Genomic DNA, 18590 nt, shown 5'->3' with positions numbered 1-18590 from the left:
CTGCCTATTATTCACTGACTGTTATACTGAGAGACTGCCGTTTATTAACCTCTTCTTTGCCACATTGGGTATATTGCTCTATTATTTGCCACATAAGGACATTGTCCATTATTGCCCAGCAATTTCTCTGCAATATAAACTGCCTATTTAATACCTGATGGGCACACAAGTATGCGCCAGTATGGGTACTAAGAGCCTTTCCACATAATAATGAAATATTTTAAAATGTCATAGAACATACCAATATACATAGTTATTGATACATATTATTTATTATTTACATTATTGTTCTTAAGCAAAGAACCGTTGTTGTGGCATTTGCCACAACACGCAAAGTTGTCGTCTGATGTCTTTCATCCCTCCCCTCATAAGCATGTTCATGGATCCTGTGTAACTGTACCTTAAATAACAAGAATTGTCAAGAGCTGGTGAGTGCAGCCATTTTTTGTTCTTTCTTACTATTATTTATTAATTGTATTATTCTTACATTTGAATAAATAAAGTATATATGGATTCTAGACTCCTGATTCTTTAGAATCGGGCTGCCATCTAGTATATATATATATATATCTATATATATATATATATATATATATATATATATATATATATATATATATATATAAATTTGAGTCACTTGGATGCCCTCTTATTATTGTAGTGGGGTTAGGCTAGGTTCACACTTGCGTTGTGCAGTCCGTTCAACAAATCCGTTAAACGGACTGCACTAACGCAAGTGCCGACTTTGGCACTGCGCTAGCGCAGATGTAGCATCTACGAGCTCCATCTAGCAGTGACGGACCTAGAAACGCTGCAGCCCGCGTCTCGGGTCCGTCACCCAATGACGGCACATCGCTAGCGCACGCCCATTGTGGGCGTGCGCTAGCGATGCGTTCGCCATTGCAAGTAATGGCGGCGTTAACGGACTACGTTACACCGCGTTATGCCACGGTGTAACGTAGTCCGTTAAACGGGTTCACACAACGCAGTGTGAACCCAGCCTTGCTATTATGGCCTTTCTGTGTGCCCCATCCTCTTTATCAGTCATCTAGTTCTTAATTAAACATAGTTATTTATGTTGATAATTATTCAATCAAATCCATACTAGTTTGTGTGGCATTGTAGCATCACTTTTGCAGGCACTTAGCAGTTTTTGCTTATTTTCGGTATTATTACCTGTCCCCATGCTCCTGCACAGTAGGGAGCACCAACCATGTCTTTGGTCCAGCCATCACTATGAGGGGGTGTGTCTGCCCCCCACTGCTCCCACTCTGTAGTTACCACCAGTAATGAAGGCTGTGGTGGTCCTTGCTCCAGCCATGTCAGCTGCACTCGGGCACATCTAATGGCTGCAGTGCCGCCCGCTTCTCCCTGTGGCACAGCAGGAGATCATGGGCTCCGTGTCTCCTGGAGATGAGACTGCAGCCCTCATGTGCCTATAGCTGACACTGCGGGTCCTGTACAGAGCACACACTGTCTGTCTGTCAGCAGCAGCAGCAGCAGCACAAGGAGGCGATCATGTCTGCTCCCCGCAGCCCGATCCTGCGCTGTGCCCCACTCCATCCCTGCAGCTGAGCTGATGACACACGGCTGGGGGGCTGCAGCACAGGATCCCGCTCCATTCTCCGGGGTCACTGACTGCTCACCCCACCCTCTGCTTCCACCTGAAGACTGCACCGAGCCTGCAAGAAGCCGGGACTGCGACCTCTTCACACTTGTCGCTAAGCAAGAGCCATAGCTGCACACAGAGGCAGAAGCACACCCAGCAAAGGAGGCAGAGACTGTCACCCACAGGGAGGCACCAAGAAGCCCCCCTCCAGCCCTGGGGGACACCAAGCTCCCCAACTGTGCCCCACCATGGGAACATCACACAAGGGAGGTCAGGATATGGTCTGCTGACAGGAGAGGACAGTGAGTACATCCATGGATGGTCATGGAAGAATGATGGATGCTTGGATGGATAGCCTTTCTGCATTACTGGGCTCATTTCATGGGTGTTGTGATCCGCTAGAAAGCAGCTCTACTGATGGATTGGGAAGAATAACCCTTTATATTTTCCGCTATTACACACTTGTGTCTGCATAGAGACAAGGAATCTAAAAACCATGAAATGAACCCAGTACTGTGTGTATGGCGAGAAGCTTCACTGCCAGGTCCTATGTGTTTAGTATGCTGAGATTGTGCAGAGCATAGCCGTGCGACAGTGCACGAGACTACAAATACACCATTTTCCCAATCTGTTTTTTTTTTTTTTTGCAGATGTCCTCCTCTTCCATTAAATGCTTATGGACATCTGGCCTCAAGAACTGACACCTGACCTCCAGGACTTGTATGTAGAGCAGCCTCCCTTAGGGGGACATTGGAGGCTGCACCGCATGAGGCAGAACTACAGTGTGCACCTTCACCAGACTCATAGCTGGCGTGACAATGACTTATCTGATAAAGATGGGAAATTCTGCTGTAAACACCCCGTTATTGCTTTAATATATTATTCTGCATTCGTGCCACATGTGAAAAGCAGCAGTGAATATGCCATTTCGTCATTATTCCTAGGCTTCCTCAGTGCAAAGTTCTGCTCCACTCCAACCACTTGTTCCACCAGTCACATACCTGCCTAATACTGGGGTGAAAAATTCTAGAGCCTGTGATTCCTTCTTCTATCTGCCATGTCACGACCAGGTATTATTCAATCGGTTAGTGGTCAAAATTTTGTTGGTCAAGGAGCTCCTCCAAGAGTTGTGGTCTGGGAATGGTTGAATGAGCATGGGCGCTGGAGACCGTACACTGCAACTGTATGTCATCACATCGAGAATGCCCTGCGAGAGGATGGAAGGGGACGAGTGGCATTAGGTCAGGTGGACACGCAGCTAGCGCCGTACGTCATTGATCTCCAGACTATGCATCAATACCGCCAGGACACAGGTAATACTTTAAATATTATGTAAGGGATATACATTGCTCCGTGTACAAAATGATTCACATATTAAATTGTATTTCTTATTTTTAAGTTTCATTTCTGTGAACAGTACAGATCTCAAAATTTCCCCACGTATGTTAAGAGGCCGCTCTTAGACATGGCATCAAACAAAATGTACAATTAGCGCTTCTGCTGCTTCCTCCAATCTCACAGCATTGAATATACATATTGACACAGAAAAAAAATGACAACATTTCTTTTAAAACCTATCTATAAGGTTTCTATACATTACAGCCAGAGTCACGAGCGAACTACGTTAAGGCTGTGCCCGTGAGCCCATGGCCAAAAGAAGCCCATAGCCACTTGACCAATTACTCTTATATTTTAACTTTAGACCTTGTCAAATGAAAAATAAAGGAGAAATGTAAGTGTTCTTCAAATCAAATCAAATTTATTTTGGTTATATGGTGATTCTACAATTTTCATGCCCTTTAATAAAGGACTCCAAGTCAGTCATAGTCCATCAGTCCCTAAGGGCACTGTGATTATGGCTATTAGCGACTTATACTGGTATGTACAGTATATGTGACCTAAAATGCCAATTCTGGGACTCCGTTTTTCCTAAAGGCACTGTCCTCTGTAGAGGTTCTTTAGGACATTAAAGGGTCTGTTCTGGATATTTTTTTTGCAAAAATAAAAACACAAATATTACTTCCGGTTGCTCCTGTGTTGCCTCACTGGTCTCTGTTCAGTGCTCGGCTACTATGTGTAATCTACCCATTTGACCACTGCAGCCAATCACTGGCCTCAGCGGTGATGCCGGCATGTACTTCATGAGACCACTGATGCCAGCCATTGGGTAGATGGTGTGTGATCAGCTGCAGGGAACTAAACAAAGACTAGCAAGGACCAGGAGAGTGGAGGGTTAAAAAAAAAGAAGTAATGTTTTTGTTATTTATTTATTTAATTTAAAGCATTCCCCCATTGTAAAAAATGTATATTCTTTAAGCTTGATTGCATTCCTTGATAAATGTTTGATATCAGGGGTCTAAGTCAAAGCTCTCAGCCGTAGTGAAGGAGCTATCGGTGCTATATTACCAATTCACAATATCTATGACTGAGTAAATAGTGAACGTTGGCCTAATGGTAGGATACCCACCAGTAAAACATTAATGGTCCACGCTAAAGATAGGGTCCCGGAAAATTCTTTTGTTGCATGTTTCCAGCCTGCTGCTTCTTGGTAATCATCTCAATCTTATGTTTTCATTCCCGCTTCTATAGAGTAATTTTGGATGTTTTGTTGCTTGTCTGAGAACAATAAATCAAGCATTGACATTTTCTATTTAACACAAGACGGCATGTTTGCACGCAAACGTTATCGAAATAAGGAAATATTTGTCATCACATCCGCGCTACTGTCAACTGAGCTGTAGTCTAACTTACAATTAGGTCCCACGGGCTGATCACATAATTTGCATTTAGGGGGAATATACGCTACATACATCTATGATTAAAAGTCTGCCACAGTGGCCTAACTTGAAGTTCATGGGCCCCAATGCAAAATCTCCAATGGGGCCCCCAACTTAATAATAATAGTCTTTTCATATAGGTCAAAGGGACCTTTAGGGCCCCTCGAGGCTCGTAGTTAAACCCCTGGTCAGCCAGACTTGATACTTTTATATCCCATGCTACAATTTATGCTTGCCTGTGCCTATGCGTAGCCCGTGTGTGGTTATTTCACCATGTCCACATAGCGACTCCATTATTCTTGCTTATGTGCCCCCTTCCCAGTCCTTACATTACCTGTACAGTCATGCACTGACATACAGTTAGGGCCAGAAATATTTGGACAGTGATACAATTTTCGCAAGTTGGGCTCTGCATGCCACCACATTGGATTTGAAATGAAACCTCTACAACAGAATTCAAGTGCAGATTGTAACGTTTAATTTGAAGGGTTGAACAAAAATATCTGATAGAAAATGTAGGAATTGTACACATTTCTTTACAAACACTCCACATTTTAGGAGGTCAAAAGTAATTGGACAAATAAACATAACCCAAACAAAATATTTTTATTTTCAATATTTTGTTGCAAATCCTTTGGAGGCAATCACTGCCTTAAGTCTGGAACCCATGGACATCACCAAACGCTGGGTTTCCTCCTTCTTAATGCTTTGCCAGGCCTTTACAGCCGCAGCCTTCAGGTCTTGCTTGTTTGTGGGTCTTTCCGTCTTAAGTCTGGATTTGAGCAAGTGAAATGCATGCTCAATTGGGTTTAGATCTGGAGATTGACTTGGCCATTGCAGAATGTTCCACTTTTTGGCACTCATGAACTCCTGGGTAGCTTTGGCTGTATGCTTGGGGTCATTGTCCATCTGTACTATGAAGCGCCATCCAATCAACTTTGCAGCATTTGGCTGAATCTGGGCTGAAAGTATATCCCGGTACACTTCAGAATTCATCCGGCTACTCTTGTCTGCTCTTATGTCATCAATAAACACAAGTGACCCAGTGCCATTGAAAGCCATGCATGCCCATGCCATCACGTTGCCTCCACCATGTTTTACAGAGGATGTGGTGTGCCTTGGATCATGTGCCGTTCCCTTTCTTCTCCAAACTTTTTTCTTCCCATCATTCTGGTACAGGTTGATCTTTGTCTCATCTGTCCATAGAATACTTTTCCAGAACTGAGCTGGCTTCTTGAGGTGTTTTTCTGCAAATTTAACTCTGGCCTGTCTATTTTTGGTATTGATGAATGGTTTGCATCTAGATGTGAACCCTTTGTATTTACTGTCATGGAGTCTTCTCTTTACTGTTGACTTAGAGACAGATACACCTACTTCACTGAGAGTGTTCTGGACTTCAGTTGATGTTGTGAACGGGTTCTTCTTCACCAAATTAACCCCTTTACCCCCAAGGGTGGTTTGCACGTTAATGACCAGGCCAATTTTTACAATTCTGACCACTGTCCCTTTATGAGGTTATAACTCCGAAACGCTTCAACGGATCCTGGTGATTCTGACATTGTTTTCTCGTGACATATTGTACTTCATGATAGTGGTAAAATTTCTTTGATAGTACCTGCGTTTATTTGTGAAAAAAACGGAAATTTGGCGAAAATTTTGAAAATTTCGCAATTTTCAAACTTTGAATTTTTATGCAATTAAATCACAGAGATATGTCACACAAAATACTTAATAAGTAACATTTCCCACATGTCTCCTTTACATCAGCATAATTTTGGAACCAATTTTTTTTTTTTGTTAGGGAGTTATAAGGGTTAAAAGTTGACCAGCAATTTCTCATTTTTACAACACCATTTTTTTTTAGGGACCACGTCTCATTTGAAGTCATTTTGAGGGGTCTATATGATAGAAAATGCCCAAGTGTGACACCATTCTAAAAACTGCACCCCTCAAGGTGCTCAAAACCACATTCAAGAAGTTTATTAACCCTTCAGGTGTTTAATAGGAATTTTTGGAATGTTTAAATAAAAATGAACATTTAACTTTTTTACACAAAAAATTTACTTCAGCTCCAATTTGTTTTATTTTACCAAGGGTAACAGGAGAAATTGGACCCAAAAAGTTGTTGTCCAATTTGTCCTGAGTACGCTGATACCCCATATGTGGCAGTAAACCACTGTTTGGGCGCATGGGAGAGCTCGGAAGGGAAGGAGCGCTATTTGACTTTTCAATGCAAAATTGACAGGAATTGAGATGGGACGCCATGTTGCGTTTGGAGAGCCACTGATGTGCCTAAACATTGAAACCCCCCACAAGTGACACCATTTTGGAAAGTAGACCCCCTAAGGAACTTATCTGGATGTGTGGTGAGCACTTTGACCCACCAAGTGCTTCACAGAAGTTTATAATGCAGAACCGTAAAAATAAAAAATCATATTTTTTCACAAAAGTTATATTTTTGCCCCCAATTTTTTATTTTTCCAAGGGTAAGAGAAGAAATTGGACCTCAAAAGTTGTTGTCCAATTTGTCCTGAGTACGCTGATACCCCATATGTGGCAGTAAACCACTGTTTGGGCGCATGGGAGAGCTCGGAAGGGAAGGAGCGCAGTTTGACTTTTCAATGCAAAATTGACAGAAATTGAGATGGGACGCCATGTTGCGTTTGGAGAGCCACTGATGTGCCTAAACATTGAAACCCCCCACAAGTGACACCATTTTGGAAAGTAGACCCCCTAAGGAACTTATCTAGAGGTGTGGTGAGCACTTTGACCCACCAAGTGCTTCACAGAAGTTTATAATGCAGAACCGTAAAAATAAAAAATCATATTTTTTCACAAAAATTATATTTTTGCCCCCAATTTTTTATTTTTCCAAGGGTAAGAGAAGAAATTGGACCTCAAAAGTTGTTGTCCAATTTGTCCCGAGTACGCTGATACCCCATATGTGGCAGTAAACCACTGTTTGGGCGCATGGGAGAGCTCGGAAGGGAAGGAGCGCCGTTTGACTTTTCAATGCAAAATTGACAGGAATTGAGATGGGACGCCATGTTGCGTTTGGAGAGCCACTGATGTGCCTAAACATTGAAACCCCCCACAAGTGACACCATTTTGGAAAGTAGACCCCCTAAGGAACTTATCTGGATGTGTGGTGAGCACTTTGACCCACCAAGGGCTTCACAGAAGTTTATAATGCAGAGCCATAAAAATAAAACAAAATTTTTTTCCCACAAAAATTATTTTTTAGCCCCCAGTTTTGTATTTTCCCTAGGGTAACAGGAGAAATTGGACCCCAAAAGTTGTTGTCCAATTTGTCCTGAGTACGCTGATACCCCATATGTGGGGGGGAACCACCGTTTGGGCGCATGGGAGGGTTCGGAAGGGAAGGAGCGCCATTTGGAATGCAGACTTAGATGGAATGGTCTGCAGGCGTCACATTGCGTTTGCAGAGCCCCTAATGTACCTAAACAGTAGAAACCCCCCACAAGTGACACCATTTTGGAAAGTAGACCCCCTAAGGAACTCATCTTGATGTGTTGTGAGAGCTTTGAACCCCCAAGTATTTCACTACAGTTTATAACGCAGAGCCATGCAAATAAAAAATATTTTTTTTTCCACAAAAATTATATTTTAGCCCCCAGTTTTGTATTTTTCCAAGGTTAGCAGGAGAAATTGGACCCTAAATGTTGTTGTCCAATTTGTCCTGAGTACGCTGATACCCGATATGTGGGGGGGAACCACCGTTTGGGCGCATGGGAGGGCTCGGAAGGGAAGGAGCATCATTTGGAATGCAGACTTAGATGGATTGGTCTGCAGGCGTCACATTGCGTTTGCAGAGCCCCTAATGTACCTAAACAGTAGAAACCCCCCACAAGTGACCCCATATTAGAAACTAGACCCCTCAATGAACTTATCTAGATGTGTTGTGAGAACTTTGAACCCCCAAGTGTTTCACTACAGTTTATAACGCAGAGCCGTGAAAATAAAAAATCTTTTTGTTTTCCCACAAAAATTATTTTTTAGCCCCCAGTTTTGTATTTTCCCAAGGCTAACAGGAGAAATTGGTCCACAAAAGTTGTTGTCCAATTTGTCCTGAGTACGCTGATACCCCATATGTTGGGGTAAACCCCTGTTTGGGCACACAGGAGAGCTCGGAAGGGAAGGAGCACTGTTTTACTTTTTCAACGCAGAATTGGCTGGAATTGAGATCGGACGCCATGTCGTGTTTGGAGAGCCCCTGATGTGCCGAAACAGTGGAAACCCCCCAATTATAACTGAAACCCTAATCTAAACACACCCCTAACCCTAATTCCAACGGTAACCCTAACCACACCTCTAACCCTGACACACCCCTAACCCTAATCCCAACCCTATTCCCAACTGTAAATGTAATCTAAACCCTAACCCTAACTTTAGCCCCAACCCTAACCGTAGCCCCAACCCTAACCCTAACCCTAGCCCTAACCCTAGCCCTAACCCTAACCCTAGCCCTAACCCTAGCCCTAACCCTAGCCCTAACCCTAGCCCTAACCCTAGCCCTAACCCTAACCCTAGCCCTAACCCTAGCCCTAACCCTAGCCCTAGCCCTAACCCTAGCCCTAACCCTAGCCCTAACCCTAGCCCTAATGGGAAAATGGAAATAAATACATTTTTTTTTATTTTTCCCTAACTAAGGGGGTGATGAAGGGGGGTTTGATTTACTTTTATAGCGAGTTTTTTAGCAGATTTTTATGATTGGCAGCCGTCACACACTGAAAGACCCTTTTTATTGCAAAAAATATTTTTTGCAATACCACATTTTGAGAGCTATAATTTTTCCATATTTTGGTCCACAGAGTCATGTGAGGTCTTGTTTTTTGCGGGACGAGTTGACGTTTTTATTGAAAACATTTTTGGGCACGTGACATTTTTTTATCGCTTTTTATTCCGATTTTTGTGAGGAAGAATGACCAAAAGCCAGCTATTCATGAATTTCTATTGGGGGAGGCGTTTATACCGTTTCGCGTTTGGTAAAATTGATAAATCAGTTTTATTCTTCGGGTCAGTACGATTACAGCGACACCTCATTTATATCATTTTTTTATGGTTTGGTGCTTTTATACGATAAAAACTATTTTACAGAAAAAATAATTATTTTTGCATCGCTTTATTCTCAGGACTATAACTTTTTTATTTTTTTGCTGATGATGCTGTGTGGCGGCTCTTTTTTTGCGGGACAATATGACGCTTTCAGCGGTACCATGGTTATTTATATCTGTCCTTTTGATCGCGTGTTATTCCACTTTTTGTTCGGCGGTATGATAATAAAGCGTTGTTTTTTGCCTCGTTTTTTTTTTTTTTTTCTTACGGTGTTTACTGAAGGGGTTAACTAGTGGGACAGTTTTATAGGTCGGGTCGTTACGGACGCGGCGATACTAAATATGTGTACTTTTATTGGTTTTTTTTTTTTATTTAGATGAAGAAATGTATTTATGGGAATAATATTTTTTTTTTTTTTTCATTATTTTGGAATATTTTTTTTTATTTTTTTTACACATTTGGAAAATTTTTTTTTTACATTTTTACTTTGTCCCAGGGGGGGACATCACAGATCAGTGATCTGACAGTTTGCACAGCACTCTGTCAGATCACTGATCTGACATGTAGCGCTGCAGGCTTCACAGTGCCTGCTCTGAGCAGGCTCTGTGAAGCCACCTCCCTCCCTGCAGGACCCGGATCCGCGGCCATCTTGGATCCGGGGCTCGAGCAGGGAGGGAGGTGAGGAGACCCTCGCAGCAACGCGATCACATCGCGTTGCTGCGGGGGGCTCAGGGAAGCCCGCAGGGAGCCCCCTCCCTGCGCGGTGCTTCCCTGCACCGCCGGCACATCGCGATCATCTTTGATCGCGGTGTGCCAGGGGTTAATGTGCCGGGGGCGGTCCGTGACCGCTCCTGGCACATAGTGCCGGATGTCAGCTGCGATAAGCAGCTGACACCCGGCCGCGATCGGCCGCGCTCCCCCCGTGAGCGCGGCCGATCGGCTATGACGTACTATCCCGTCCAGGGTCAGATAAGCCCAGGGCACCTCGACGGGATAGTACGTCTAAGGTCACAGAGGGGTTAAGTATGCGGCGATCATCCACCACTGTTGTCATCCGTGGACGCCCAGGCCTTTTTGAGTTCCCAAGCTCACCAGTCAATTCCTTTTTTCTCAGAATGTACCCAACTGTTGATTTTGCTACTCCAAGCATGTCTGCTATCTCTCTGATGGATTTTTTCTTTTATTTCAGCCTCAGGATGTTCTGCTTCACCTCAATTGAGAGTTCCTTTGACAGCATGTTGTCTGCTCACAGCAACAGCTTCCAAATGCAAAACCACACACCTGGAATCCACCTCTGACCTTTAAACTACTTCATTGATTACAGGTTAACGAGGGAGACGCCTTCAGAGTTAATTGCAGCCCTTAGAGTCCATTGTCCAATTACTTTTGGTCCCTTGAAAAAGAGGACGCTATGCATTACAGAGCTATGATTCCTAAACCCTTTCTCCGATTTGGATGTGGAAACTATCATATTGCAGCTGGGAGTGTGCACTTTCAGCCCATATTATATATATAATTGTATTTCTGAACATGTTTTTGTAAACAGCTAAAATAACAAAACTTGTGTCACTGTCCAAATATTTCTGGCTCTAACTGTACTATGGTTGGCATACTTGTAAGACGTATTTCAGAGAAGCCAGTTACAGGGTCATTCCTTCAGCATGCAGCGGAGGGCACAGCATTGTATGTAACACAATACAGTCACTGAACCACACAGGCCTCCTGAAGCCAGTTCTTCTGCCCGGGGACTCTTTAGGTTGGATGGCCCTTGGGGACAGATTCATCTCACACATAAAGCACACCTCCCAACAGGATTGTTAATTATCTGCTTGTTGTTGTGACCGCAGACCTGCAGAGTCAGAGGAGAGGGGGGGAGCGTTTGGCAAGAAAAGGAAACCTAGCTTCTATATACTCGTAATATTACAGCAAATGTTGGTGTATAAAAAAAAGCGTAGCACCTAAATATATTATTATTATTATTTTGAACAAGTAAAAGGTTTAACTCATTCATTCTCTTACATTTTGAACAGTGTGTAGTTAACAAATCAATAAATCAATGCACCTTGTTAAAGGTTTCAATTGTTAATATGGGCCTTTCTGCTGACACAAACTTTGCCAAGAATGTTGCCTGAACCCCCTGTGTCTGAAGCAAAATGATTTTGCTTAAATGAGCTGGACACATTTTAGGCTTTGACCCATTTAAAGGGAATTTGTCACTAGGTTTTTGCTACCTCATCTGAGAGCAGCATAATGTAGAGAAAGGGATTCCAACGATGTATCACTTAGTTTTCTCGGTGCAGCACTTGTGACACAATCAGAGTTTTTAGATTTAGAATACAGCAGAGCTGAGAAGGCTAACCCCACCCACAACACAGCTTTAGACAGGGGGCATGGTCGGACCAGGGCTCAGGTGCCATGTAGTCCAGGCATGGATAATCTCCTGTGATAAAACATTTGTTGTATGGAAATAACAGCACACACAGCCTAATAAGTGACACATCACTGAAATGTGAAATCTGTATCTCACCCCCAACCTCATTCTGTCCTCAGAATACATAGCAAAAATCTGCTGACAGATTCCATTTAAACCTTTTTTTAGTATCAGACATAAGGGGAAATGTAGCAAATCTGGTACATTGATAGAGTGGAATAGTTGATCAAACTGTTAGCATCGTTTAGTTTCCAAAGGGCCTCTAAAAATAAGAGGTGTTATTCAGTTGGTTGCCAAAAGGAGCTACTTTAGATTTCAGCTACTGATGGTAATTATACCTGGGGCGTAAGCAGTCATATAAAGAAACAAGCCAATCATATCCGTAAAATGTGGCCATGATCGTCTCATCGAATCACGGATGTGAGCAGGAGCTGCTTTTTACTGAATGCAGTGTTCTGTGAAACAGACCAGACTAGTGCAGGATTTGTGTGATAAATTGCTGGCGTAAACTGGCCTATAGGTTATCATTCGGTCAGCGTGGTGTGCCATGCACACATTCAGGCTCCCTCACATGGACATATTTTTGGATAGTGTGCTGGCTGAGCATACAATGAATAATGCAATGACCCAAATGTAATCTATGGGTCAGTGCACACCAGTGGTCCATGTGAACATAGGGCCAGTCACATAACTAGTCCATTTTTTGATATGGCTGTCTAAGCAAGGCCTCATAGTTTGAAGGGTGGAGATATTAACCTTTTTTGTCATTACATCCTGCAATATATTGGAATCAGTAGTTTTTATTAACATTCTGTGTGACATTTTTACCTCAGAATTTGTCCTTTTCTCTGATGGACATAGCTGGCGCATTACTGCAGGGGCACCTTTGTGATCACTGCGGGGACACCTTTATAAGGTCGGAAGGGTAAATCAGCAGACATAAACTTGGCAGTCAACTTTTATCAGTTTGTCATTATGTCACCCTGTGGTTGGATTTTTTTGTTCTTTTACTGTGCTGAATAATCTGCTGCTTGGTGCAAAGTCACCGTGTTTTCCTGGCTGGCATGGGCATCACCATCAAGCACTGGTCATTATAAAATGCCTCTTATGTAAATGATAGGTATTTATCTGACTGCTACACTACAAACCCAATCATTCTGTACCCGTGTACCTGGTACAAATATTGATTCGGCACTAAAGTAGTTTTTGGCTTTTTAGAAGTACGTTGCATTGCTCTATAACATCTTTACTTTTTTCCACAGGCACTGTCCGTCCAGTAAGACGGAGTTTTTTTGAACCATCTTCTGCTCCAGGCAAAGGTATCGTTTGGGAATGGGAAAATGATGCCGGTTCCTGGACTCCTTATGACACAGAAATCTGCATTGCTATTCAGAATGCCTATGAGAAGCAGCACCCTTGGCTGGACCTCACTACACTTGGTTTCTGTTACCTGGTGCATTTCCATAGCATGTGTCAAGTCAACCGGCAGACACATCGTAAGCGGCGCCTCAGGCGGCGCATGGATCTTGCATATCCCTTGACAATGGGATCCATACCTAAGTCTCAGTCATGGCCTGTAGGGTCTGGCTCTGGATTACCCTGTTCGTGCCCTCAGTGTCTGTTAGTAAACAGTACCAGAGCAGCTTCTAATGCTATCCTAGCATCACAGAAAGTTAAGGTTTCCCCTGGGCCTCCACCTAACTTGCCACCTCCACCTCCTCCTCCACTGCACCCATCTGGAATAAGACAGAGTAATACATATTCTGGAGGGGCAGCAGGTTGGGGAAGACCAGGGGAAGGAGGTCGACCTACAGGAGGAATTAGGAATGGATCCGGATTTTCTCGTAGTCAGAGTGTGCCGGGACCAGCACCATACCCAGGACAGAACAATCTGAACAGACCGGGAGTTCAAAGAACCAGTGGGAGCAGCAGTAGGGCATCTATCCCTCCAGGGTAAGTCAGTAGTAAGCATTGCATATTTTATACTAAGGCACAATATGGTACCAAATACATATCTCCTTGTCTGTATGGTTTAATTGTGAATCTTAGGCCGATATTTCTAGGTGTTTTTTTTGCTCTGCCACTGAAAAACACTGGTTTCTCAATTTTTTTAATTTTATTATGGACTATCTTCATACAACCCCAAGTCTAAAAAAGTTGGGACGCTGTGTAAAATGTAAAAAAAAAAACAAGAATGCAATGATGTGGAAATCTCTTATAGCCATGTTTAATGCACAATAGAATATAGACCACACATCAGAAGGTGAAAGATATTTCTCTATTTCATTTGAAAAAATTAACTCGGTTATAAATTGATGGCTTCAATGCACTTCTAAAAAGTTGTGACGGGGTTAAGAAAAGCCTGGAATAGTAAGTGGTACTAATGAAAACTGCTGGTGGTTCAGTGTTAAAGTAAGTCACATGACTGTATAAAAAAGCAAGTTAGAAAGGCAGAGTCTCTCCGAAGCAAAGAGGGTGAGAGGTTCACCAATCTATGAACAACTGCATCTAAAGTTTGCAGAACAAGTTCAGAAAAATGTTCTTCAACATAAATTGCAAAGACTTTGAATATCCCACCATGTACAGTACATAATGTCATCGGATGCTTGTGACCTATACGGCAAAAGCAGTAATGCATTAAAAACGAGCATGATCCTGACATGCAAATCACAGCATGGGCTCAGGAGTACTTACCAAAAATCATTGTCTGTGAGCAAAGTTTGCCAAACATTAGTGCTGATTACATGGGCAGCTTATGCATCTTGAAAGACGCTATCAGTGCTGTGCATTATTTATAGGTTGTAAACAACATATGATCCCTTCCAGACGAATTATATTTCAGGGAAGGCTGTGTATAGTTTGGCAAGATGATGCTAAACCACATGCTGCTTCCAACACAACAGCATGGCTTCACAGAAGAAGCCCAACTTTTGAATTTTGCATTTCCGTGCGGTCGCCGCACACCTCAAATTGCCGCATGCAGACACATCCGCATACAACGCATGTCCCTGCGTACCCAATGATAAAGATAGGTACGCAGGGAAACGCTGGACGCAGGTAGCAGTAGGCGGAGCCTGAGCGGAGCTTCTTGGAGTAAGCAAGGAGCAAGTACGCTGCCATCCACAGCCCTCCTCAACGCAAGTGTGAAACCAGCCTCAGTGGCTGCTGTCAAACCCTGCACCTTATTTCCCATTCAAAGGGAACTTGTCAGCAGATGTCAGAGCAATGGACAGTATGAATCAGATGCTGGCTGTGCAGTTACAGGTTATGTATCTCTGATGAGTAGTATGAAGCTGGACCCTGGTGGTTTCTACACACCTCATTCTCCTAGACCATGGGTGGGGAAACGCTTGCCCACCCTGGCCGTTTGTGGACCGTGGTGTCCTTTTCTGCAGCCCCCGTGCAAATTCCCGGGGACCACAATGTTCCAGCTGGCGGCCGTGCTTTGCTCGCTGAGGGTTCTTTATTCGCTCCTGAGACTGCGAGCATGCAGCGTTCACTACAAAACCCTGCTGCACATGCACCGAAGACGCAGAATACCTTTTAGTCAGCGTGCTGTGCGCTTTGAGTTCCAGTCCTATCAATGATGACGACAGCAGCAGCAGCAGCCCCAGCCCGTCATGTGATGTCTATATGCCCCAAGCCCGTCATGTGATGTCTATGTGCCCCAAGCCCGTCATGTGATGTCTATATGCCCCACAGGAAAAAAAAGGGGAAGTCCAGCTCACCATAGTAGTAATCCCAGAAGGCTCGGAGCACGGAGATGTCTATATGCCCCAAGCCCATCCTGTGATGTTGGCATGCGTTTTTGCATGCGGACAAAACCGCAAATCTGAAACCGACCTTAGCAAGGAACTGTCCAGCGAGCTATATAGCTGAGAGGGGGGAGCTGCTGCATGGTGCACAAGAACTGCTGAGTCCTGACAACTTTCCTCTGTGATAGAGAAATCAGTTCCCACTGCGATAGAGAAATTGGTGCGGGATTTGAACCACGCTTCGTTGATTGGTCGCGCCCGACCCACTTCCAATGTGTGGCAATGTAGTATTGCCGTAGTGCAATTTTCAGCCATGCCACAACTGCCATAATCACTATTTAATGCTAATCTAAATTAGTGGATGCACATCTGCATTTGTAAACATACATTGTACAGATTTTGGACCCTCTCAGAATTTCTTTCCCCCATGCTGAACCTCTAGCTATGCCTTGGAAGGAAGATCAAGAATGAGGATGAGAACATAATAAATAACCATGTGGGCAATATTATGGATGCACCACAATCAGGACATCAGCAACTTAACCTTCATGGGAATAGATGTAATGCTACTGCCAATGCCCCTGCATGGTGCCCCCTTCCCCCTCAATGCTGGGACGCCGGCTCACTCAACACCCCAGCCCTGCGGCGTTGTCTCCCGGTGTGTCCCTTCAACTGCTTACTGCTTTCTGTGTGTGTTCACTGCAGTCCGGCGGCATGCCTAGAACGTGCTTGTCCGTGCTTCCCCGTTTTTAAAGGGGCAGCATGCACATTATGCTAAATGCTTTCAGCCTGCAGCTGAGAGGCATTTAGCATAAGTAGTACACCTGCAAGATGGCTTACAGTCTGGCCAGTCCTGTGTATGTAGTGCCTCAATGTCGTCTCCTGGTCCTAGAACGGCCAGTGCCTGAACCTTGTCCCCTGGTCCTGGAGCCACCAGTGCATAGACCTCGTCCCTTGATCACGGAGCAGTCTGTGACTAAACCATGTCCTAAACCACATCTCATGGTCCCAGAGCAGCCAGTGCCTGAACCTTTTCTACTGTTCCTGGAGCAGCCAGTGCCTGAACCCGGTCACCTGGTCCTGGAGCAGCCAGTTCCTGAACCTCGTCCCTTGGCCCGGAGTGGCCAGTGCTTGAACATTGTCCCCTGTCCCAGAGCAGTAAGTGCCTGAACATTGTCCACTGGTCCCAGAGCAGCCAGTCCTGTTCCCAAAGTCGCCTGGTCTCAGTGCAGCCAGTGCATGAACTCTATTCCCCAATCATGAGTGGCCTATCCCTGATCCTGAATCCTAGACCGGTGTGTCTGAACTAGGCTGTAAAGTTGTGTGAGCATCAGCAGCTGTAGTACCAGGTTCTGCCCAGGAGTGGTACCTGGCAGCTACCTGCCACCCAAGCCTGACCTCACCACTAGGGGCTCCAGTGAACACCAAGGTAGCTGCTTAGTTACGCCCCTTCCTGTTTCACAGTTTGTCCACAAATCCACGTGCTGGGCGTAACAGTCTGCTTGACCCAGCCATGACCACAACAATAGAATAGATCAGACCACACATTCACCAGGGAATGTGGGATGAAGGGATCCTGAAAAAGCTGTCTAAATGGATCTTCAAACTCAGTACCGCAGTACCCAAGGGTTAAAAAAGCATCTAACACTTAGCCATTTTGTATAATGGCATACATGTGTATTATTCACCCTTGATATGATCAGCTTTAGTAATGTATGTAGAAATTTCTTCCTGTGTTCCCATTCCCTTCTGATTATGAGTAGTGCCACTTGATTATCTAATTTTCTGAGCCTGTTTCTTCTCTTGTATCTGTTAGCACTCCTCATTTTAATGTGAAATTGCTCCATATCCACCTGCTTTTTGTAATAGGGTCCTGTTATCCCTTTGTTAGGTTGTCTCTTTATGTATCGGATAAAATTGCGTGACTTACTGGACATAACGTGGTCCTCTTTTTGAGATCATCCTCTAACCAACAACAAAGCATCTTTATATTTGGATATAAAAATGAGTCAGTGTTCGTTGACTATAATAATAAAGGATTTTGTATTAACTTTCACATGAACGGACTTTCATACAAAACGCTCGCAATAGTTGTAACATGTAGATGTTAGTGAAAGATCATCTATCTACTCGCTACATGGACGATCAGCGCTAGTTGCATGCAGCTTTTCTGACACTTAGGTCTCAGTGAGATGATTGTTTTAGTGTAATATACCGGTACATATTTTTAACGGATAGAGCACATACCCATTATAATCTGTGGAGCTGTTCACATGTCCATTTTTTTGTGGACCATGTGTCCATAAAAAAATCAAGGAAACATGTCTGTTAATGTATGACCAATCACTGATGGCACACCTTGCCATACGTATGTAGTTTGTTTTTAACATTGTGATTTCTAGGAAAAGTTTAGCTTTTGTTTTTTTTTTTCAAAGGAAAATCACTGATAAAACACCGATAGTAAAATCTGAAACACTGGTCAATCACCGATTAAAATCAGACACAAAACATTGATGAAAGTCAGACCGTTGTTTGAGAAAATGAAGCCTTATTGACAGGCCGGTTCATTTTCTTTGATTATTACTAGTGATGAGCGAATATATTCGTTACTCGAGATTTCCCGAGCACGCTCGGGTGTACTCCGAGTGTTTTTTACTCCTCGGAGATTTAGTTTTTCTTCCCGCAACTGAATGATTTACATCTGATAGCCAGCATAAGTACATGTGGGGATTCCCTAGCAACCAGACAACCCCCACATGTACTTATGCTGGCTAACAGATGTAAATCATTCGGCTGTGGCAAGAAAAACTAAAACTCCGAGCACTAAAAAATACTCGGAGGACCCCCCGAGCATGCTCGAGAAATCTTGAGTAACGAGTATATATTCGCTGATCACTAATTATTACCAAGTTGTGTGTTATACAGTACAGACCAAAAGTTTG

At 43.7% G+C, this 18590-nt stretch overlaps 1 protein-coding gene across 1 annotated transcript in view; it reads left to right on the top strand.

Moving 5' to 3' along the window:
* Positions 1 to 1288: 1288 nt before the first annotated feature.
* The window catches only part of DTX1 (deltex E3 ubiquitin ligase 1), a 150767-nt gene continuing 133465 nt past the window's right edge, over positions 1289 to 18590 (top strand). Inside the window, exons 1-3 of the mRNA XM_069759914.1 lie at positions 1289 to 1911; positions 2260 to 2922; positions 13156 to 13846. Coding sequence (XP_069616015.1) covers positions 2667 to 2922; positions 13156 to 13846 — 947 coding nt within the window. The 5' untranslated portion in view covers positions 1289 to 1911; positions 2260 to 2666. The remainder of the gene's footprint in view (positions 1912 to 2259; positions 2923 to 13155; positions 13847 to 18590) is intronic.

Source organism: Ranitomeya imitator, chromosome 1 (genome assembly GCF_032444005.1).
Source record: "Ranitomeya imitator isolate aRanImi1 chromosome 1, aRanImi1.pri, whole genome shotgun sequence".
Taxonomy (NCBI): domain Eukaryota; kingdom Metazoa; phylum Chordata; class Amphibia; order Anura; family Dendrobatidae; genus Ranitomeya; species Ranitomeya imitator.
The sequence above is the reverse complement of the archived record's forward strand: the minus strand, read 5'-3'. Positions and strand labels throughout refer to the sequence as shown.